This window comes from Ahaetulla prasina, chromosome 2 (genome assembly GCF_028640845.1).
Source record: "Ahaetulla prasina isolate Xishuangbanna chromosome 2, ASM2864084v1, whole genome shotgun sequence".
Lineage (NCBI taxonomy): Eukaryota > Metazoa > Chordata > Lepidosauria > Squamata > Colubridae > Ahaetulla > Ahaetulla prasina.
Window position 1 is genome coordinate 71068840 of NC_080540.1, and position 21596 is coordinate 71090435.

The 21596-nt window shown below is 36.3% G+C and overlaps 2 protein-coding genes across 3 annotated transcripts in view; one reads left to right on the plus strand and one right to left on the minus strand.

Moving 5' to 3' along the window:
• Positions 1–21596, plus strand: part of CENPP (centromere protein P) — a 167533-nt gene that overhangs the window by 71337 nt on the left and 74600 nt on the right. The window lies entirely within an intron of this gene.
• Positions 114–19969, minus strand: ASPN (asporin). Its single transcript, XM_058171331.1, has 8 exons — positions 19475–19969; positions 15296–15585; positions 9397–9509; positions 8614–8827; positions 6592–6702; positions 2142–2235; positions 666–804; positions 114–397 (listed from the first exon to the last, which is right to left on the minus strand). The coding sequence occupies exons 2-8, from the start codon at positions 15564–15566 to the stop codon at positions 200–202; spliced, it is 1140 nt and encodes a 379-aa protein (XP_058027314.1). The 5' UTR covers positions 15567–15585; positions 19475–19969; the 3' UTR covers positions 114–199.

Consider the following 21596-nt stretch of genomic DNA (forward strand, 5'->3'; position numbering starts at 1 on the left):
AAATTACACAAATTAAAAATATAGAGCAACAAATTGAAGGAATTTAATGGGATGTCATGTTTTTAATTTATTAAATCTTGTATAAGTTTTGTAAAACTTATACAAGATTGGGCAGTAAAATTTACAGATTTTAACAGTTTCAAGTTTTGTGATTCTGGTTTTAATAATAGTTCTTCAATAATATTTTGTCTGTACTATTTTATTTTCCATAATTTGCAATCTGCACACTGTTTCTATTTAGTATACAACGAAAAGTTGCTGGTTGGATATCCCAGTATTTGACAGGATTTTTGAATAAGCTTATGCCATTATATAGTGTTTTCTTCAGCCTTCCTTCTGTTGGACAAAAATCATTCACTCCCACACTTGAAATACTATTTGAGTGAAGAAAGACAACCTATGAGAAGATAAAAAGAAATTTCAGTAATCATCATACATTATGTTTAAACTTATTACCACACGTTTGGTATTTGCCAGTTAGGGTTAGCAGGTTAATGGCCCCAGATCAATACAATACAAATACAAAATTTAGAAGTATTTAGTACAGAATTGAAACAATTAGTAATGAAAACAGGATACCAGCTGACTTGTGCTAGCCATAGATATAGTTACAAACGTGACAACTGTCTCAGTAAGAAAGGGAAAAAAAGCCTATTAAGTATTACCTGTAGATATTTTAGCTCTGAAAGACCAGCAGGTACTTTTTTCAGTTTGTTCTTTTCTAGATGGATTTCTCTAACGTTTGGTATATTAGCAAAACTTCCATTTTCCACATCTTTGATTTTGTTGTTTCCCAACCCCAACCTAGTGGTAAATTAAAAATTGAAATAGCTCAGACAATACATTTTATAATAAAACTTGAAAACTGTATAAACTATTTAAAACAGTGTATTTTAGGACTTCATTCTCAAAACTATTTTCTCAAGAACTGCTTTCCAATAATCTATTGGGCTGTCAGAATATTGTTAAATATATCTTGCATTTCTTCTTTAATATTCTTCTAGCACCTATTACATTCGTTAAAGTTATCTTACCTCTTTTAACACAATTTAATTCAACTTAATATATCCATAGTGGAGCCGTATATATCATTTTTTTCAGGTGTCTTGAAGGGCATTCTGTTTTTTTACTTCATTCTCTCCTTCTTATTATTTATAGACATAGCCAAAATTCCTCAGTATATCTATTTAGAAACAGAGGTCACAAGATCTAACCTGCTTCAGGAAAAAAAGATCTTCCTGACCCCTCTTAAGTTCAAAGAAAAAAAGAAACTGACTACAACAACACAGTATAATGAAGAAATGTATTTATATAAATCAAAGGAAAACAGGAGACCACAAAGGAATAAAAGTTATTGAAAGTGCACTTAATAAGTTAATATAATGTTAAGGAATTATTGTTATAAAATATTACATCAAATATTGAATTATTATAGTATCAACAATTTTTAAATTTTATTATTTAGTTGCCTTGTTTTTCTATATAACTCTTAAATTCTTTCCTGGAGACTAAATGTATTCCCTTGCTGGGAGCAAAGCAGGAAAAAGCTTTCTCTTATATCCCCATTGGGAAGCTTCTACAACAGTTTGTCTTCTTGCTGATATTAATGTTAATATAGGTCAGTTGATATAAGTCCTAAGTCACTTATGATCAAATAAAAAACACTGGGCTGTATTTAAAAACAAATGGCAACAAGTGCAAATCTTTCAACCCAGAAATAATATTCCAATTTTATGGACAGGTTAGCTGCCATTTTTAAGCTGCCATACTTTTGAACCAGTTGAAGTTTCAGAAAACTCTTCAAGGTTAGCTCATGTTGACTACTGTAACTGGTTTACCATGATCAAACCAGAACATAAGAAGAGTTACAGTTTGCATTGGCCAAGTGCCTGTTAACAGCTAGTGCAGCCCCATCCTAGAATGAGCTGTCCTCTGGGCACAGACCCTGCTTTTCCATTCAGCAACAGCACTTCTGTCTATCAGGATTTCATTTCAATTTGTTCCCTTGAATAATATTACTGAGCCTAAGGAACAGTCAGAGAAATTGACTCCTTTCTCTTTACCACTTCTACAGACAGGATCGGTAGCTCTAAATGTTATCAGCATACTAATGGCAACTCATTCGAAGTTTTAAGGTCTACCTCTGAAGATTTTTATATCGAATGAAATCTTCAAGCTCAATTGCAGAGATTTTGTTGTCATCTAGGTGAAGTTCCAGTAGACTGGATGGTAACCCTGTTAGAAAGGGAAATATGTATCTTGAATAAGTTAAACATTAAAAATTAAGCATTAATATACACTGCTCAAAAAAATAAAGGGAACACTTAAACAACACAATGTAATTCCAAGTCAATCACACTTCTGTGAAATCAGACTGTCCACTTAGGTAGCAACACTGATTGACAATCAATTCCACATGCTGTTGTGCACATGGAATAGACAACAGGTGGAAAGCATAGGCAGTTAGCAAGACATCCCCAATAAAAGAGTGGTTTTGCAGGTGGTGACTACAGACCACTTCTCAGTTCCTATGCTTTCTGGCTGATGGTTTGGTCACTTTTGAATGCTGGCGGTGCTGTTACTCTAGTGGTAGCATGAGATGGAGTCTACAACCCACACAAGTGGTTCTGGTAGTGCATCTCATCCAGGATGGCACATCAATGCAAGCTGTGGCAAGAAGGTTTGCTGTGTCTGTCAGCGTAGTGTCCAGAGCATGGAGATGCTACCAGGAGACAGGCCAGTACATCAGGAGACGTGGAGGAGGCTGTAGGAGGGCAACAACCCAGCAGCAGGACCTCTACCTCCGCCTTTGTGCAAGGAGGGACAGGAGGAGCACTGCCAGAGCCCTGCAAAATGATCTCCAGCGAGCCACAAATGTGCATGTGGCTGCTCAAACGGTCAGCAACAGACTCCATGAGGGTAGTATGAGGGCCTGATGTCCACAGGTGGGGGTTATCCTTACAGCCCAACACGGTGCAGGACGTTTGGCATTTGCCAGAGAACACCAAGATTAGCAACTTCGCTACTGGCACCCTGTGCTCTTCACAGATGAAAGCAGGTTCACACTGAGCACATGTGACAGACATGACAGGGAGAACGTTCTGCTGCCTGCAACATCCTCCAGCATGGCAGTGGATCAGTAATGGTGTGGGGTGGCATTTCTTTAGGGGGCCGCACAGGCCTCCATGTGCTCGCCAGAGGTAGTCTGACTGCCATTAGGTACCGGGATGAGATCCTCAGACCCCTTGTGAGACCATATGCTGGTGCGGTTGGCCCTGGGTTCCTCCTAATGCAAGACAATGCTAGACCTCATGTGGAGTGTGTCAGCAGTTCCTGCAAGATGAAGGCATTGATGCTATGGACTGGCCCGCTCGTTTCCCAGACCTGAATCCAATTGAGCACATCTGGGACATCATGTCTCGTTCCATCCACCAACGCCACGTTGCACCACAGACTGTCCAGGAGTTGGGGGATGCTTTAGTCCAGGTGTGAGAGGAGATCCCTCAGGAGACCATCCGCCACCTCATCAGAAGCATGCCCAGGCATTGTAGGGAGGTCATACAGGCACGTGGAGCCCACACACATTACTGAGCTTCATTTTGACTTGTTTTAAGGACATTACATCAAAGTTGGATCAGCCTGTAGTGTTGTTTTCCACTTTAATTTTGAGCGTAACTCCAAATCCAGACCTCCATGGGTTGCTCAATTTGATTTCCATTGATAATTTTTGTGTGATTGTGTTGTCAGCACATTCAACTATATAATGAACAAAGTATTTAATAAGAATATTTCATTCATTCAGATCTAGGATGTCTTATTTTTGTGTTCCCTTTATTTTTTTGAGCAGCTTATTAAATATGTGGAGATCAAATATGGCAATATCAAACATTTTTATGGCAGCTATAATTGTTACAGGAATGCTCAGTCACGATGAGCAATGAGGCTTATCTTGTTCAAATACACATTTCAGGAATTAAAATTGCATAGATTGCTGAATTGGAGCAGGATCACATCCTCCAGGTTGCTTCATTCACAAAAAGGAAGGTCATGATCTCCCACCTGTGCAGGGATCCCACTCCATGTCAACTGAAAATATCATCTTATGTCAAACTAAATTATTGACCTATTTCTTTATTTTCTTTTTTTTAAAATTCAATATTTTAATTTTTATTCAAAGCTTTAAAACACAAACTCCAAAAAGGGGAAACAAATACAAAAGTAAAATAAAACTAGACAAGACTACACAAAAGCAAAAATGTACATTAAAAAACAACAACAATAAAGTATCCCCCTTGGTGAATACTGATAAATATATTTCAAAAATAATAACGCCTCCTCTTCAAAGCAGGCACACAATTTATAAATTTCTACAACACTGTCCAACTTGGCCCACATCTATGTACTACATAGAAAAAAGCATAGTTAACAGGTAAAACCAACAGCAGAATTAAACTTCAAAGTCCTCTGTTAACAGTCTATTATTGTATTTAATTCACAGAAAGCCTACTTCTTTGTTTTCATGATAAAGCTTGCATGTTCAGGTTTCAATTGGTACTTCCTAAAATCTGTTAGATCTGTAAACTGAGTGCAATTTGTCAGTAGTTGGTGGCAACATCTCCTTCTCTTCCCTATTTAAATTTGAGAAAAGTATTGCCATTTATTATGACTATTTCAAAGGAAATTGCAGTAACAATTTTTACGAGTTCTAAAATGTGTAGGTTGTGCAGAACAAACCCAAATCTGCGTAGCATGTGGAAAATGGTAAGTGTAACAGTATTCTTGTGCTAGCCTCATGTTGATCTGAAAAACAGTTTTCCAAATTAAATGTAAGGCACATTTGTTATTTTTCAACTGTTAGCCAATATGCACAACAAATTTTTGTGGCGTCTTAAAACTAACAAACGCCCCACCACATAAAATTAAAGCGATGGAGGCATTAAGCTAAATTTTAAAATGATACTGCCTCTTATATTCATGTATCTGTTTTCTATGTTGTTACATGATGATCTAAAGCATGCCTTTGGTTTCCATTATGGTCTAGGAAAATATTAGCTCTCCAATGATTTCATCTTGGCAGCATTATTAAGAAATGCCAAAAAAAACAGTTTCTTCTTGCTGGTTTCTAGTTGCACCTTTGTTTTCTTCTAATTTATGTATGAATGTACATTTCTGTTTATTAGATTCATAAATTAGTCACTAATATTCATACATGTTGGCCTTTGCAAATGAATCTTGAAGTGAACAGATTTGTGCATCTATGGCTCATTGAGATTTCTTGAGTGTTTATATATAGGGCTGCAAAATAACTTTGAATATGCCAATTTCTTGTCCTTGAGAACTTGCAGATACATAAAATTCAACTTCCAAAATTTTCAGCTCATCTTGAAATTGGAAGCTTAGGCAATGTCAAATGTTATTCCGATACCTTTCCCTGAAATTCTCAGCATATGTAATAGGATAAAGTCACACAGAATATGGTGAAAATTTGCATTTGAATAAAATGTACATTATATGCTTATATTTTAGCATTTAAGATCATCCTAGGATTGGATTGGATGCAAAAATATTACAGTTCATCCACTAGCATTTTTCTTTTCTTAAGTTGTTATAAAAACATGGCCACTTTTACAATTGATTATTTAATTAAGAAAAATATATTTGCTGAAATGGGAAATAAGTATTTCTGAACTCTTGGAACTTTTTAAATTATTTTTTTGACAGGAAGACATATTTTTTAATCTTTGATGTTCCTGGAAGGTCGTCGAAAATAGTTAGGGTAACTTCTTAGTGATTTGCCAGCTAAATGGTTATATGGATTAGAAACCATTAAGCTGGCAAATCGCTATGAAGTTAACCTATTTTCAATGACCTTCCACGAACGACCTTCCACACTTCATTTAATTGCTGCTGTCATGAAGTCTTTTTATTGACCATCATAGATGTTGATGCTTAGAAATTCACTTGGCTCTGGCTTTCCTATCAGGTGCAATTTATTGGTGTACATTTCAAAAGTAGAGAACTACTTCTTGAATAGGAATGATAAATTCCAAAGGGGTATGGACTATGTTTCTCCTTGTGGCACATATCAGTACTCTGCAAGTTTAAGACAGTCAATTAAATAAATAACTTGTTATTCGGATAACTGCTTATCCTAAATTTTGCCTCCAGCTCTAACAAGCATTATTTCTGGATTGGATTCTAGCATAAAACAAAATGCTTTCCTTTGATGTCTATCAGACAAATGAATTGTAAAGCTTGTTTATTTGCCTTGAACGCAAGAATTGCATAGCTAGATCCTCAACCATTGGACAATGATTTTCTGTAACTTAGGTGCTTTAAATCTGGATTGGGTGGTTTGCTCTTTTTACTATTTGCTTAGTTGTGTAGGTATTTTTTTCTTTCCAAGAATGGAATTGATGTGCTCCCAAGCTTCTGGATCCTATTTTCAGAAATCATTGAATTCTTACAATATGTCATTACACAAGTCAGTTATAGTTATTTTAACTGAAATAACATATTAATTTCAAATTTGAAATACAGCTTATAAAAGAAGTTAAGTATATTTTAAAAAAAAAAACAAATAAATCATACCTTTTGGTATAGATGTTAATTTTGCTTCTGCTATCCTTATATGATAGACAGTCAAACCTTCAAAAGCCCCAGGTTCTATCCCATCGTTGTCAAGAGGATTTGCACTCATTTCTGTCAAAAGAGAGCACATTCTATTAGTTGGAAGTATATGAGATTTTCAAATTTCCCTAACACCCAAATTGGGGTTTTTATAGTTACAGAGAAAGAGTACAGTGATTTATTCTTTATAATCTGTTAATCTTTATACTAATAAAGAAAGTGACTATACGAAGGTTTAATTTATAATTTATAAAATATGGCATAAATTCATGAACAGGTTCATTTTTTGAGGAATATACACATGATAAATCAAAACTTCTAAAAAGAGTGAAATGTTGGTGTACTTCAGTGCTTCTCAATTATTTTCTGTCATGCCCCCCTAGGAAGAAGAAAACATTTTTCGCGCCCCCCGCGCGACTGTAAATAGTATCTTAGCTTGTTTATGACAGTGTTTGCCGAGGTCAAACGCGCCCCCCTTTACGGACCCTCGCGCCCCCCCTGGGAGGCGCGCCCCACTATTTGAGAAGCACTGGTGTACTTCATCCTTTCAAAAATAAACATTTGTTACAGATAGAGCCACACAATGAATTGGACTATCAAGCCTATTACCAAACAAGAGCTTTCCACATATTCAGTTCCAGTAAACAAATGATTATCTGCTTTCTCTCAATTCCAGGAGGCAGCTATTTTGTTTAAACTATGCAGCACAGAAAAATAGGAATCTGTGTTCTATCTGTGAAGTTTGAACAAGAAGATAGCATTAATTATTTTAAAGGAGAGCTTTTTTATGAGTATTTCATTTGTTTTTGGCTTAATATGATCTCAAAAAATAGAAAATACGGCAAGCAGACTATAAATTATGTATTTCACATTAAGCCCCAAAACCTTGAAGCAGGGGTGAAATGCAGTCGTGGCCGGTAGTTCAGCGATTTTGTAGCGATGGCGGAGCAAAGCTTTGTCCACCTACCTAGATGTCATTACTTCCTGGTTTTAACCCGGAAGTAATGTGTTTTTTATCTTCTGTGCATGCGCAGAATATTTTGTGTGTACGCAGATGGTCTGTGTGTGCATGTGACATGCACAAGCGCGCATGGCACATGCACTTCCGGACCGGTAAGAAAGGTAAGTAGATTTCACCCCTGCCTTGAAGTATAGCTTTATATTATGTTTGAAGCAGATTAATTTGTTTGGCTTCTTTTGTCCCCAGGTCACATTGTTTTGGTGCTAGAAGAAGGTCAATACTCCTATTCATCTTTAAATAAAAATTACAAACCTCATTTTCCATAAAATTATTAAATCTAGACAATCTTTACAAAATAGAACATTATTTCACAAAATAGGTTTTTAGGAATTTTGAAATAAGGAGGTAGTATTTGCCATGTTACATAACTGTTGGTTTGTGTCCACATTTATGCTATATGGTGTAATCTATTTAGCTTTGAGTGGTTATTTTACTCAGTTATAACTCATGTATCAGAATTCCATAACTTTTCTGTCCTAATAATGACATTTTGGCTTTCCATGCCCACCAGGCCACACCCACAGAACCAGTAGTAAAAAAATTTGAAACCCACCACTGATACATATATATATACAAGAATACAGACACAGATACACACACACAAGAAATAAAGTTTTTAGTGTGTAACTGAGAATATTATAATGAAGCCAATGGTTTTTATTATGTTGATGGTCTGAATGATATAAATAATTTGTAAATCCTTCATCAGCTATTTATACAATATATTTATATCCCACTTCAGCCTGCTGACAGGTTCTCTTGCTATCCACCAACAAGCATTACCTCTCCTACCCTTTTTCTATTTTCGTTTGTCCAATCTAAGTTTCTCATCTAATGGTTTATTTATTTATTATATTTGTCCACTGCCCATCTCTCTGTGATTCGGGGAGGGGGGGTGCACAGAGTAACCTTCCCCACCCCCTGCTATTGTGCAGCTGGTTTATAAAAAATAATACACTTACCTAAAACATGTAAAGACTTCATTCCCTTAAATATGTCTTTATGAATCTTTTTAACTTTGTTGTCATGAATTCTTATCTCAGCTAAACTTCTTGGAAGATTTTCTGGGATCTGAGTTAAATGATTATGGGACAAGTAGAGGCGCCGTAGCTTCTTTGTTGACTGAAACGCTTTAGGATGGATCTTTGTTATTTTGTTGTTGTTCAAAGCAAGGGCCTAATCAAAATATGAGCTTAGTATTAGGCATTGATTTTATTTTAAAGTTCTCACTTAAAAGGACAGAGTATGATATTCTTTAAATGGAAATATTTTGGGTTTTTTTAAGTACTCAAACTTTTGCAAGCCATAAAGCTCCAACATGAAATAGTTTATGTATGATTTGAATAAAGCACAAGTAACATGGAAAGGGAGTCACTAAAGACTTCCAAAGGAAAATTAGATTTAATTCTAATATTTTACCTTTTGCTTTTACTATAGATTTATAAAATGATCATACATTGGTCAGTTTTGAAAATATTATTAGTACAGATCAAATTACTGATTTTCCAAAGCAATTATCTTTATTTATCTCTTTAAACATCAATTTATATTACTTTTATGCTGTTACTAAGCATATATACACACACACATATAAATGTGTGTGGAGAGAAGGAGAGAGAGAGAGAGAGACGGACGATAGATAGATAGATAGATAGATAGATAGATAGATAGATAGATAGATAGATAGATAGATAGAATGAAGCATGATAGGGGGTCCTGAGAGGAAGTTCAGAAAATAAGCTTACATAGAGTGATGAAAGTCCTTTAAAATCATTTTCCTTGATCTCTTTTATTTTGTTGTTTTGAAGATCTATCATACGAGTATCTAATGGAATATTCTTTGGTACAGAAGTCAAGCCTATTTAGAAGAAGAAAAATAAAATATGAATATTTATTTGTTAAACATATTGCTGTGCATTGCAATCAAAGGAGACTCTTGATGCTTTTTATAGAATGCATTCAGATTAAAACAGTAGCCAAAAAACATTTAAAAAACCAATAAAAAATAATTAAATGAAAATGGCAACATTCACATCAGGGGAAAGTTGTCTGAAACAATTTGGTCTTTAAGAGCTTCCAAAAGACCAACAAGGAGAGAGCCATTCTTTTTGCCATGGTCAGGCTGTTCCACAGTGTTGGCTCTCTACAAAGAAGCAGCACTGCCAAGCCTCTTGAAAGTGTACAATTTGTATTCGTGTTTTTTTTCTAGTAACTCCAATTGGTCAAGTGATACTGACAGGAATAGGCAGTCCCAAAAGCACGTAGAGGCTAAGCTGTAGTCAACTCCAGCACCTTAAATAGGACCCAAAAGGCAAACAATGCAGGATCCCAAAAGTGCCATAATAAGCTCCCAATGCTGGAATTGCAAAAGGAGGCAGCTGCTTCATTTTGGACTAATTGTAATTTCTGAATACTCTTTAAATGCAGTCCCAAGCAGAGTGCACTAAAGTTGTCTAACTGTGTGGTGACAAGTTACAGTAGCTAGTCCTCCTATCTCTGCTCCACCACTGGCATGCCTGCTGAAGCTGAACTCCACTCTGGAGTTCAGAAGCAGCCCCAAGTTGTGAACCTACTTCCTGATAGGTAGTGCTTGTGACAAAAGGGCGTTGATGGATCAACCATAACTCCAAATTGGCAGGGTTCAATTTCAGTTTGTTCTTTCTCATCCAGAACTTGACAGCCTCTAGATACCGGTTAAGGTTAATAATAACTCCCACAAGTCAGATGGCAAAATACAATTCAGTATCATCAGGATATTGAAGACACCCATCCCTAAACTGTTGAATAATGTCTTTTTTTTTTCACGATAGACAACTGCTAATAACTTCATATAGAAGTTAAAAAGCAGTGGATACAAGACAAACCCTATGATGTTCCATAAATCAGGGGCCACTGGGGCGATCTCTCTTCTCTCAACAATTAAGGAAGGAGTAGAATCATGGTGTGATGACCCAGGGCATGGCACAAAGGCAATACAGCCAGAGAATAAGTACAAGTCCTTTTATTAGCTCCAAACTTTGCCCCCAATGTCTCTTTACTCTCTGGTCTGGAGAAAAATTCTTCCATAAACCTGTAAGCAGACAAAACTTCCAACTATAAATCCCACAGGGCAAGATAAGGTAATTAATCTGGCAGGGCAAGCAAGATAAGAAGTCCAGACTTGAAGTAGCACGGCAGTAAATCAAACCAGTCGGGAGGATGCCAGGAACTCAGATAAAGCAGCAAACATGAACTCAGCATTTGTTCCCGACAACCGCTCCTCCCACTTGCCTCCCTTTTAAACTCCAGCTCCAGGTGTATCTTGTGAAGGGAGTAGGGGCCCTCTCCTCCCTTGTAAGCCACGCAACCCATAGCAACTAACGTTGCTCTCTTCTTCGTTCTTCCCTGCGTACCCTAGGATGAGGAGGGGGTGGGCCTTGGTCTTCATCAGAACCCCCTCTCCCTTGTTCTACCTCTCCCCTGCTCTGCCCAGCCTGACTTTGCCCTTCCCCAGTTTCTTCCACAGCCAATGGAGCCACTCTCTCTCTCTCTGTCAGCTGTTCCTCTTCTATCTCAGAGTCAGACTCCGACAGGGGCATGACTCTTGGTTAAAACAATCCAAAAGTGAACCATGGTTGATGGTATCAAAAACTGTTGAGGTCTAATAAGACCAGAATGGGTATACCTCCCCCATCCATGTCACAACACAGGTAATCTAGAAGATTGACCAATAGTACTTATGCCCCAAAACTAGGTCTAAACCCTGATTGGACTGAAGTCTTTGTATATAAATATACAAAAAGGATGAAGACTATTGCTAACATAGTGTAAGCCGCCCTGAGTCTTCGGAGAAGGGCGGGATATAAATGCAAATAAAAAAAAAAGTCTGAAAATGATCAAGATAATCCATTTTTTTTAGGATGATGCAAAATTGATTCATCTGAACCCATTTCAACAACTGTCAAGCCCAAGCAATAGATCAACATGTGAAAGGTTCAGGTTGACTGGTTTATTGTAATTCTACCTATAGTACAGGAATCTACACAGACTGCTTGACTTCTCTTGGGAATAGACAGATAAGATTCCATGGAGCCTGAGGTGGGGAGGAGTGTTAGTCTTGGAGCTCTTGCAGCTGTGCAGTGATTCAAGGCTAATTGCCCACTTGAAATACCCTGCTGGCTGGGTATTTCCCACCATCAACTTTCCTTTAAAAAGAATTCTTTAACATCACTGCATCTAAAAATACCTGGGTACATCGTATCACATCACATCAAGGCTGCCAGAAGTTCTAACAGTTTCCTGGACTCAAATTGTCACTTTCCCCATCTGCTTCTCATATAAGCTGGGAGGGGCAAGAGTTCATCTGATGGTAGAAGGCAACTAAGACAGCATCCTATCCATTTCCTTGGAGATCACAAACAAAGTGAAGTACCAGCTAACAAGACAAGGTTAATACCAATAATTGTCTGCAAGAGGAGAAGTAAATATGTTACACCTCTTTTATCACCACAATATAGGCCTGAACATTTATAGGCACATATTCATGCTGAGTTAGATTCACTTCTGGACTTCCTCCAGCATCTTCCAGATATTGTTTGTGGCACTTCACCTCCCAGTTGACATTGGTAAACCAAAGTGTTGTCCATGATTGGACTCTAGAAAGGGGCTGCCCAGAGGCTGTAGTATCACTGCCTGGGACTGAACAAAAGTGCCCATAGGGAATTAGCAAAATCCCCAAATGCTCTTTGAAAACCAATAGGATATATCAGGCTTGTACCTGATATGTCATATTATGTGACATATAATATTAGTGTTCAGTGGCACGTTGGTAAGCTTGAGGGAAAAAGTTGTGAATTTTCACTTCACAAGGCAGTTTCTATTTGTCACACAGCAAACACCTTTCCCAAACCAGTCCTGATCAGTGTTAGGTTGATCAACAGGCAGCAAATGGAATACAAAACCAATCAGGTGATCTGGGCTTATGTGAGCATGGCAAATGGAATGGTCAAAAGAGGCAGCAGCATGGACATCATCTGCTGTATTCCAGGATCTCTCCAATCCCTTCCAATGAATCTGATGGTTTTTTTAAGATTCTGATTATCTCTTTTAAATGGTGTATAAATGTTGTTGATCTCTATGTGCCTGTTGATGGCTGATCTGTCTTGCGGGTCAGACTTCCAGAAATCTTCTAGCATTTTTGAACTTAAAACAACTATATTTTCAGTATGGCTAGAAGCAAGGATGCAAAAGAGCCAATGTAATCTTGGGCTAGATCAGGGTTAGTCAACCTTTTTATACCTACCGCCCACTTTTGTATCTCTGTTAGTAGTAAAAAAATTTAACCGCCCACCGGTTCCACAGTAATGGGCCGTGTATCATTGTCTGCGCATGCCTCTTGAGCATTGTGGATTGGGTTTGGGGGAGGGGGGCACCAGCTACCAGCTCTGCTTGACTGTTACAGCTGGGTAATGTGGGGGAAAATGTGCGAGCTATTCTGGGACGAGACTCTTTTTTTTGCGGTCGCACTATAGCGCCATTTAGTAACATGAACTAAACTTATGTGCGGGCGATACAAATAGTATATTTTCAGAAATTTAAATTGTCACAGGGAATTTTATGAAAACCTAATGAAAATGTTTTTAAATAATGCTATGAAAATTTTTTTAAAAGTCAATTAAATTTAAAAAAAGGAAAGTGCTTCAGTATCGGACAAAACCTCTACCGTCCACCATGAAAGCTGGAACGCCCACTAGTGGGCAGTAGGGACCAGGTTGACTACCACTGGGCTAGATTAATACAAGTCAATATAATGTCAACTTTATGAAAAAGTACTGTTTCCCTCTACAATATGCTGCTCTGGTCAGATTGCACCTGAGGTTTAATTTAGTAACAATGCAAGCTTTCTGCAAATGCACTAAATCATCAAAAATTAGGGGAAAAGTTGGCAATCTCTAATACGCTACAGAAATTAGGAGCCAGTAAACATGGACCACTGGCTTTCCTTAACAAATATAGGAGCACTGATGAGGAGGAACAAAGCAGATAAAGTCTTTCTGCAAATAGTCATCAAGCAACTCTCCTTAGCAGCAGGATTCAACCTTTGACTTGAGGTAGTGATGTGTTATGGAAATTTATAGTGTAATCACAGAATTGGGGCATGGGAGAGAGTCTGTGCTTCTGTTACCTAAACAACATCAATAGAGTCAGCATATTTGGCAGGCAATGCAGGAAGAGTTCTTGCTGTTCTTGATGGTGAGAGCAAGAGACTGGTAGCATTGCACATTATGAAATTTTCATGATAGAGAATCAGCTGTTATGGTTCCTTGGTTTCAGTGAATATGTGGCTTGTAAGCTTGCAATCTGCCCAACCCTAATTTCTTGGGAAATGCAACAGGAAGCTAGGTTAAGTTTCAGAGATTCCTTATGGTTGCATATGAGCCATGGCACTCTTTCATTGGCCCTATGTGTAAGTGCTGGTCATAAATAGTTTCAGCTTTTGTAGGGGGGTTGCAGAATGAGTCACCTTATTGATGTGCAGTATTATATTCATATGCACTGGATAGTTACATTAAATTCCTTGTATGACCAGAAGTTATTAAGATTTGCACCAGTACTCCGACCCGGTCTGGATTTGCGGAGTTAACAGAAGTAACTAAAATGTAAAGTTTGCTTGTTTTGTGGTCTGAGTATTCTAGCCTCTGAAGTCTTAAAGATTGGGACTGAATAATTTCACATTAATATTTGGGTTATCTGCTTATAACACACACCCAACTATAACAGTTAACTAAAGGCTTTATCAGAAAAGGAGCACTTCCATGCAAAGATTTCCCATTTTAAAAAACATAGACCTTATGCCTGTTGGTGCTATGAAAATTTTTGGCAGGCTGAAAAAGGAATGGAAGACCAGACATACTCAAGAGATAGAAGTTAAGATGAACATCAACTTATTTTATAAATGGCAACTTAAGCCAGAGGAGAAGAATCCTGGGAAGAATATTCAAAGAGATCTCACCTTTCTTAACTCACTATCAATGAGTGAAAAATTTCTCCCATATTTTCCCACAGTCTGTATTTAAATATTAAAAATACCTAACTGAATTCTGTGTAATTCTGGCTTTCTTAATTTTGCCCAACTATGTGGGGCTTTTTTCCCCACTTACTCTCTGGCATAATCGCCTGTCAATACCCAAGCAGACTTTAATTAATACAGTAAAATTACTAGAGTTCTGTGATGAATTTGTCCCATTTAAACTGGACAGTCAGGTTTCTTTTTCATTCCAGTCCATATCTTGAACCAACCACTGAAAATCAGCAATATGCTCTCCCACGGAGAATGCAATCCATCAGAGGCAGAGAACCAATTCAGTCAAATCATCCAAACTAGCTGTCTGGACTGTTACACAATTGAACTTTTTGTGAACTCCAGATTATACTGTAGCAAAAGGGAAAGTTGTTCATTTTGGTCACCTAAAGGCAATAGGCCGATTATTGCTCATAATCAAGATCAATTGATGGGGAAATCCTTAAAGCTTAAGGTAGGTATTGAAATAGTATTAGTGCATCTCTGGAGTTTCTTCTCAGGAAGCTGAAGAAAACTCACTAATTTCAAATGTCTACATCACCAATGTACTGCATAGGTGTAGCTTCAATGATAATTATCCTTACCTAAATCAGAACAGTGGATAACTCTTAAATAGCATTGACATCCAAAGGGACATACTGGAAATATGTCAAATGGTATCAAGGGTGCTCTGGTAGGAAAAAGGGAATTGTCATCTTTATCATCATCGTCAACATCATCGTTGTCGTCGTCATCATCATCATCCGGATCTTCCATATCCATGAGCATTATATTCTTAAAGGTGAAGTATGAAGGCTTTTGGAACAGCTTAGCAGAACTTAAGGCCACAAGAAGCAGAAGGATATATTCCTTCATATTTGTAGAATACACACTTCTAAAACAAAATATAATGAGTGCCAAACAGAAAAATACCTTTATTGATCTTGTAATTTCAGAAATAGTAAAAAGAAGTGCCACACATAATGTCTAGAATATAAATATTAATTCACCTTAACTCCCCTGAGAACTAAGGTGGCTAAAATGTTTTATTTCTGCAAATTATATGGAACCCAAGAATTCTCATAGAGACTTAACTTTTGAAATGAAGGATTTGATTGTTGCAGATACAGTACTCAGTCTGTATTGCCAAAACGATCAGTTTAGACTTTAGAAATGAAATATTGTAGAAGCTTGGAAGGGAAATAAGGCTACTAAGCTGGAAAAGTTCCTATCCCACTCAGAGTCCAGTCTGTTCTGTGTATAAAGAAGCACATAGTTGAAAGATAATTGAATGGGGCCCCAGTTGTAAACTATAATCATTCACTCCAGCAATTTTTCCAAAACACCATCTATTTACATAGTTTAATCTACATGGTACTAATGGCAGAATATAATTCTATGCTATTATTTATTTATTTGTCATATCAATGTATCTTAATTGAAAGGAGTTAAATTGGGGGAGGGGGGGAAGCACTACAGTTTTCTTTCTGGTTTCTGGCAATTTGCAAAGAAAAGAAAGGGCTTCTGCAACATTCCTACATTTCGTTAAGAATCCAAAAATGAGGTGTTAGCAAGCAAAAAAAAAATGTTTTATTTTTCAATTCATCCTGTCTTCTAATAAATACATTGCTTTCAAGCTGCTTGTAGATCTATCTTTTTATGAACTGCTCATAAAGAGAGTATAGAATTTTCCCAAGTATCAGTATTAGATTGGTTTGTTTTTAGCTTTTCAATTTCTTCATCTACCCCCCACTTTTCCAAAACAGGAATATTTTGGAATTCCGGCATTTTGCCATTCTCCAGAACTTATCAAAAACTACCATATATACTCGAATATAAGCCGATCCGAGTATAAGCCGAGGTCCCCAATTTTACCCCAAACAACTGGGGTAAACTGGGGACTCGAGTATAAGCCGAGGGTGGGAAATGAGGCAGCTACCGGTCGGGGAAACCCTCCCTCCCTCAGCCGAGAAGGCTGGCGGCTCCCCCGCCCCGCCCTCTCACTGCACCGGCAGGGCTTCCCCGCGCTCATGCAAAAACCCCCCCAGCTTGCGCCATCCCGTATAAAGTGAAAAAAAGAAGAAAAAACCTCGAGATAAGTCAGAGATATACTCGAGTATAAGCCGAGGGGATGTTTTTCAGCACAAAAAACGTGCTGAAAAACTCGGCTTATACTCGAGTATATACGGTAATGGATTAAAGCTCTACTTAGACCATCAGCTAGTTCCTTCAGGGATCTAAGATGCATGCAACCTGGATATTTTGTAGAAAACAAGAGAGTTTCTGTTTTTGGACAATATAGAAGTGTAGTTAAATAAAGTCACAGTGAACAAAAAATACTTTATCCAAGTCATAGGAGATGAAGATAAAATGAATGCATAACGGTCCAGTACATATGATTTCTCAGTAATCTGAATATGAGCTTTAAATTAAGGTGAGAAATAATTAAGATGTAATTATTTTAAATTTCATAATAGTAGAATAGTGGTTTGAGTTTTGGAACAGAAGAGATTACATTAATTTTTCTCTAACTTGATAAGCAATTCTGTGTTCTCTATAATTTGGCTTGGCCTCCTAATTAAAACAGATATGAGTGTGCACATGTGAGTTCTTAGAGAAAAACTACATTTTGTGGAACTCTAGATGCCTAATGTCTCTAAAATTCTCAAAAACTTTCAAGTATTCTAGCTGTACATATCTTAAAACATTGATAGCATTTTAAAAGACAGATTTAGAAGAGCAGCTTAATGGCTGGATCTAGGCATTTCTTTCATGCCTTTAAAGGATACTATATCTTGTCTCCTGCCCCGCCCCGCCCCGCCCCGCCCCACAAAAAAGCATTGCATTGTTGTCCGGAAGTATTACATTATCTAATGAAACTCTGAATTTTTCTGAGCCAGTAAAATGAAAGCAGAGAGGAGAAGAATTCTGTGAGCTACTAAAACTCCCAGTACTTTTTCATGAACTGTCTTTGTCCTGCCCCCCTAAGGATGCAGTGTAACATTGCTATGTTATTTAGAATTAACTGGTTAAGGGAGATGACTGTCATATCATAGTCGTAACCACAGCAAAAACTGTTATGGCAAGTTTTAAGGCTGACACATCTGCTGTGGTATATGTTCTCTGACCCAAGTTCACTTTGAACAACTGTTTCTGTTACCTTGGCACCCCCTCTGCCCCATAGTGACATTTCTATCCCCTTCTCTTCCAAATCACTGAAGACACTGCTATATTAATATCATTTCATTTGTATTAGATCCATTTAATATTTAACTTTAATACCATCTTAGGTTTGTCCATGACTGCAAGTTTAGCAGGACTGTAGGGCAAAGCAGGGGTTCCTCATGAGTAAATTAGTCTAACCTAAGGGACTTGTGCTTGACTGTAGCCATTCAACTTCCAGATAACTGAAAGGCAGCAGGTTGCTTAACTTTTTTTTTTAAAGGATTATTATTAAATTGTCTGAAAATGCACATTCAGTATTATAAAATAATATGTGCCTACTGCCTGGTGCCATGTATGGTAATCCTTTCCATCCAGCAGATCATTCGAATATTAATGGCTGCCAAGATTATAAGAAATAAAATCCTGTTTTGAAGAAACCATTGGTGATTTTAAATAATATTAATCTAAACCCTGGTTATTTCTTATTTCTTTAATAATTTCTTTAATAAATAAATAATAAATTTAATAAATTTATTAAATTATTTATTTAATAAATAAATAAATTTCTTTAATAATTTCTTATTTAAATAATATATAATAATAAATAAATAAATAATAATCTCAATAATAAGAAAAGTATTCCATTTAAATTAACTGGCTGTCCGGCATTTCTGAAAATTTCATTTTTGCAAAGCAAGTCAGTAGAAAGTGCTTTGATTCGGGCTGCCAATATGGCTAGAAATAATGTTACTTAACTGTATTAATTACATTCAGAGAGTTGGACTGCTTAGTTTGAAATGCTAAAGACTTCATCTGCATGGAGCATAAGGCAGAAAGCTTTCCTGCCTAGTTTTGCCAGTACTCATATACAGTACCCCTATTTTAAAAGCATGAATATTTGTGAAGCCACATATTGATATGTGCTGAGTACACTGAATATAGAATTTTATAAAATCAAATTACATTGAATATACATGAAATATGAGGAATTTCTGCTAGCATTAATTTATTTAGAAATAAGCCCATTCAGTTCAATGGCACTCCTAGGTAAGTGTTATAGAATTACAGCCTAAATGGTTTTCATCAGATACACAACTATTCTGTTTGATCCAATCAAACAATCCAAACAGAATAATGAATTCACACAATGATTTTTAATGCATATTATTTCTTCAACTAATGGCTATTTTCTAAATGCTAATTATAGGAAGTTCATTCCACTTCTAATTTTCTGTTTTTTATATAGTAGAGGGCTCAGCTGATGGAATAGGGAAGGCATTCTAGACAGACCTCCATTCTCTTTCATCCCTTAGGAAACTAAAGGATGGGAAGATTATGAATTGCTGAAAATATAGCTAAATACAAATACTGAGTCTGCGATTTACTTGCTTGAGAAGAAAGTTCTCTTTAATTCAGTAGGACTTAATTCTGAATAAACACATAAATAAATGATATATTTTTCTGTTCATAGTATAAAAGCAGTTAAATTACAGTGCATTGTTTTCTAATTCAGTGTAAAACATTAATCAGTATTTAAGTACATTATTAATATTGACAAAAGAATATTGCTTCATTAGAATACTGATGCATTAATAAAAAGTAAAAAAAAAAAGACCTACCTTGCAAATTTGTCAAGTCCCTTAAAAAGGCTCCAGCTTGATAATTTATAAAAGATTGAGTTTATAAAATTAACAGTAAGTAATTTAAAGGGGTTAAAAATCCCTTCAAAGGTCCTTTTCTTCCTGGCACCCTGGGTAATTTGAATAAACTCCTTCTGTGGATTAGTCTATCTGAGCACTGAAGAATAACACTAAGAAAACTTGTTATTGCTCATGTGTTTTTCATCACTGCCTGTATCTGAGCCAAAACTTCTAGCTAACTCTAGACGTCTAAGCACAAGATGTGGTTAAATCTGAACCTTAATAATGGATGGCACAAAGCCAGTGCAAACCCTGGATGGTTCACTGAAGTCTGTTGTACAAGTACACACCTTATGAAACAAAATATACCATTTTCTTGTATAGCATTTTGAAAGATGCTGTCTATCCAGAGCAATCTAACAGCTTAATCCTAACGGTGATACTACTTCAGTGACTAGTTAGTGGCAATTCCTAGTTGACCTTGGCTGATCCCTAAAAGCTAAGCAGGATCAGATGTAGTTAGTACTTGAAGGGCAACCACCAGCTAATCCAAGGCTGTAGAAGCTGAGAAACAATCCAAGAAGGAAGTGAGAAATTGTTTCCATACTGCTGCCAGAAAACTATTTGAAGAAATTATTATTTTTATTTAAGAAGTGTGTCTGGAAATGTTTAAATGAATGAATTATAAATGATTCATATGCAGTAGAAACAACAGGATAGAAAATTTTGTTTAGTAACAGAAAAAAATAAACAATCATTTTAAAAACTGGTTAAGGAGACTGTGATTATCAAATAGGGAAAGAATGGCCATTGGGTTGCATAACCTTTTTTCAGAAATACCTTTCCAAAAATACAGTTTAACAAAATTTGATCCCTTACATATGAATGGTAAGAACTTCACCTTGTATTTTTTTACAATACAAAAGAATTTAGAATATCCACATTAATGTTTTATATGAAAAGGCATATGTGATTTCTTTATCCTGATAATTTTAGCTATGCCATCCATTTGATTAAAAACATGCAGGCTTAGATTTCATGATATAGTCAGTTAATTATGTATTGAGGGGATTTTTTTCAGAGCCATAAAGCCTTATCTTACGGCAAAAAAAATTGTGACATAACCGCCATTACTATTATTTTTAAAAATATGATATGCTTTGGACTTCCCAGTGCATTGAGACTGAGAATGAAAGGAAATGCAGAGAGAGGCAAAGAAGAGCAGTCAGTGGTTGGCTCTAGTCTATGTTGTAAATGTTCATGCTCTGAAGATACTTTGAAACATTTTATTTCAGGTAGAGATGTCCAAGAATGTTGATCTGTCTGCATAATACAATATGATTTTTGGAGTAACTGCAGATCATAAAATAGTTATCCTTCACCTTTTTATTCCAGATTTTGTAATGCACTTCTGAAATTAAAAAAGATACCAATAAATTAAAATATGTATCTTAGAATAGATAAAAAATTTGTACTTGGAAAATTATCCATTAAATAAGTAAATTGAGAAGAAATATCTAAAACGTATTTTTAAATAACCTTTAATGCAGATATTTAAACTTCACAGATGAAGCAGGGTATAAGAGACAAAGAACACCACCGTAAAATCCAAGTTTGCTTCTATAAATTAGAATAAGTTAGAGAGAGAATAAGTTTCTCTCAAGTCATGTTTACCTCCTGATAATTTTCTAGGTACTCTTTTGACATTTCTTGTAAGAATATGGAAATAAATTGACATTATCCTCTTTTAAGATGCCATTTCAACTTCTTAATCTAAATTGTACTCTGTTATTTCCAGTTTATCTCCTTTGTAAGTATCAACCAGTTTATCTATGGACCAGCGATAAGAATCTTGATTCTAAAGATATGCAATTTAAGATAAATGTAATTTTTCCAATGTCAGAACATCAGCACCAGTTTAAAATATTTGATTTAGAAAATTTGGGAAGACCTATTAAAATACATGCGACTTGGTTTATCAGACTGATTTTTTAAAGAAAAGAACTGCTTTTTGAGGGATCCCTAATGTAAACAATCTATATGTCAAAGCTGGCTTTCAAGGTAATAAGGAACTTGAAGATCCAGTGCTCAGTTCTACCTT